Consider the following 3,083-nt stretch of genomic DNA (forward strand, 5'->3'; position numbering starts at 1 on the left):
GTTAGGCATACGGTTAGCAGTGTGGTAAAGGTTAGAGTTATGCTTAAAATTCGATTTTAAGAAGAGAAATTGTAGAAATAGGCGGAGTGTAGCCATAATTATGACTTTGTGGCTGTGAGAACTAGTGACGACCCTTGAGGATGGGTGGCTTTGAGGCTGCCTGACTTCAAGGGACTGAGACCAGAGGAAAGCAGAGGAGGTGAAAGAAGAGGAGGAGGAGATGGGGGAGAGGTGAGGATGACATCTGTGTGTTTGTAGGCTACCCGTGTGTGCACTTCTCAGTCATGACGGAATAAAACTGCTTATGTCTGAAATTTAAAAAATGACACGTAAACAATGTTGAATCATTTTTATCTCCCAGAATGAGTTCAGACCAAGTTGGCAACCTGATGATATGGATCAATATTAAAATACATAGTGTTTTCTTCCATTATAGTTTGTACAGGCATAGTACAGATTATTATAGCGGTACCAACATGGACACATAGTTAAGCGTTACATTAATTTGGGCTGAGGCGCCATGTCTGTACTTGCATTTCCACGTTTGAAGTCTTTTTCCAGGCGATGTTTGTAGTTCATATTTGCAGATTGTTTCTTCAGTCCTTACTTGTAGTCTTTATGTCCATATCCAGCCTGGTCTCATAGACTAGACGTAACATTGTAAATGGAAATCTGGGACACTCAAATTAGTATGATATGTTACATTTTGTATGGTTACATAAGACAGATGGTTACTCAAGATAAAAATGAAATACAGTGCATTCAGTAAATATTCAGTTCCCTTGACTTTTTCCCCCCAAAAAGTCACTCCTCAGGCACATGACAGCCCGCTTGGAGTTTGCCGAAAGGCACCAAAAGGACTCTCAGACCATGAAAAAAAAGATTCTCTGGTCTGATGAAACCAAGATTGAACTCTTTGGCCTAAATGCCAAGAGTCACGTCTGGAGGACGTACTGAGCAAATGGTACTGAGTACTGAGTAAAGGTTCTGAATACTTATGGTAATGTGATATTTTAGTTTTTTATTTGTAATAAATTAGCAAACCTTTCTAAAAACCTGCTTTTGCTTTGTCATTATCGGGTATTGTGTGTAGATTGATGATGAAAAAAAAACAATTTAATCAATTTTAGAATAAGGCTGTAATGTAAAAATTTTTTAGAAAAACTCAAAGGGTCTGAATACTTTCCAAAAGCTCTGTAGGATGATGGGTAGGTCTAGTAACCCTAAAGGTTGCGAGGTCAAATCTCACGATGGACAACTTTAGCACATGAGCAACTTTTCAACTACTTTTTAGGTACTATGCAACTACTTAGCATTTTAGCTAACCCTTCTCCTAAGCCTAACCTTAACCCTTTTAGTTAACCCTTCCCCTAACCTTAACCTTTTAACCCAACTCCTAAACGTAACCCTAACCTTAACCCTAGCCTAGCTCACATTAGCCACCTAGCAACAATTCGTTACGTATCATATATTTAGCAAATTCGGAACATATTGTACGTGTTGCAGATTCATAACATATTGTACGTTTAGCAAATTTATAACATATAATACGAATTCTAATTCATAACATATCATATGAAATGGATGATGGACATCCACAAATTAATACATACCATATGAAACGTAACATATTATGCTAAATGGAGTGTCTCGGATTTATGTACAGAATAATACGAAATGCTCTGAGTCCTGGTTGCCATATCAGAATGCCGGAGTCCAAGGCAGTGGCTGCTTTGTAAGTACTTATAGCATAAGCCAAGACTAAAACCAATCAGATTGAACTGTTACTAAGCTGGTATTTACAGAGTAAGGCTGGCGGTATAATTAGCCTACTGTACATGCTATCATAGCAAAAAACTGTTACCTATATCTACACACACAGACAAACACACCAACACACAGTCACTCACCATAAACACACACACACACACACACACACCCCAAAACACGACGTCACTCACCATAAATACACATACCCCAACACACCCATTCACTCAACATAAACAAACACACACACAGCACTTCAGTCCCTCTCTCTCTCAGAGTACAGAGAAGTGCATCACGGTCTACAGTGCTTTTCTTTGTCATCCAGAATACAGTTCTCATATTAATTAAGGCAAGCGTAATAACTATTTTGTTTTGTGTGTGTGTGTGTGTGTGTGTGTTGCATGTGTGATTTGTAGAAAATGCATATGTGTCCGTTTCAAGAGCTGTTTAATAGTTTGTGTTGCTAATGGTGTGCTTCTTTTTGGGTGACAGAAACGCCTTATAAATATTTTATAAAACATGTTCTCAAACGCCTTTGTCTGTCTTTGCCGCGCGAGTTGTGACATCAAAGCAACAGTCTTATTCAGAGTCCTTGAGGCTAATTCAATTAATATGTTCAACGCAAGGCCAGGGCGGACTGACCAAATTTCAATCAATAATCAACGTCCATGGACGTTATGCGTAAACCGGTGCTCTCTTGGATAAAGACCAAATAATCCTGATGGTCCATAATGGTGCCTGTTTGAGTTTGATCAACCAGGGAAAGCAGTGGTCACTGATGAGAAACACACAAGAAGAGTTTGATCACAACAACTACATATCAAAATCAGAGAAGTATATATCTAGCGCCCATTCACCCTGCAAATTGGATACAGTCACAGGCTAACAGTGGACTCTGTCCAGGCAGGTGAACTCTCTCCTTTGACAGTGCTTGCTGTTCTCCCTCTGGGTGGTTGAGTCTCCTGTAGACCAAACAGTTGGGCAGCAGCTGACCGGTACTTCCTAGACATGGTGTTATAGAGGACAGGGTTGATGGCAGCCGAGAGATAGAAGAGGACCGTGGAAACAAGGGAACAGTACTGGGTGAAGAGAGACCAGAGAGGAGAGGAGCCCTCGGAGGAATGGGACATAAGGTAACGATGCAAGTGGAAAGGCAGCCAGCACAGGACGAAGGCAAAGACCACTACAGCTGGAGAGAGAGAGAGAGGGGAGACAGATAATACATGTTTGTAACATTGGATTTCTCCTTTTATGCTAATAATAATAGAGAGAATGGGAGAGTGGGAAAGGGGGATTGAGGGAGGAGGGGAGGCACA

General features: G+C 40.6%; 1 protein-coding gene across 1 annotated transcript in view; it reads right to left on the minus strand.

The window, feature by feature from the left end:
* Positions 1-334: 334 nt before the first annotated feature.
* The window catches only part of LOC139566425 (growth hormone secretagogue receptor type 1-like), a 4,587-nt gene continuing 1,838 nt past the window's right edge, over positions 335-3,083 (minus strand). Inside the window, exon 2 of the mRNA XM_071387592.1 lies at positions 335-2,956. Coding sequence (XP_071243693.1) covers positions 2,643-2,956 — 314 coding nt within the window. The 3' untranslated portion in view covers positions 335-2,642. The remainder of the gene's footprint in view (positions 2,957-3,083) is intronic.

Source organism: Salvelinus alpinus, chromosome 38 (genome assembly GCF_045679555.1).
Source record: "Salvelinus alpinus chromosome 38, SLU_Salpinus.1, whole genome shotgun sequence".
Classification (NCBI taxonomy): Eukaryota; Metazoa; Chordata; class Actinopteri; order Salmoniformes; family Salmonidae; genus Salvelinus; species Salvelinus alpinus.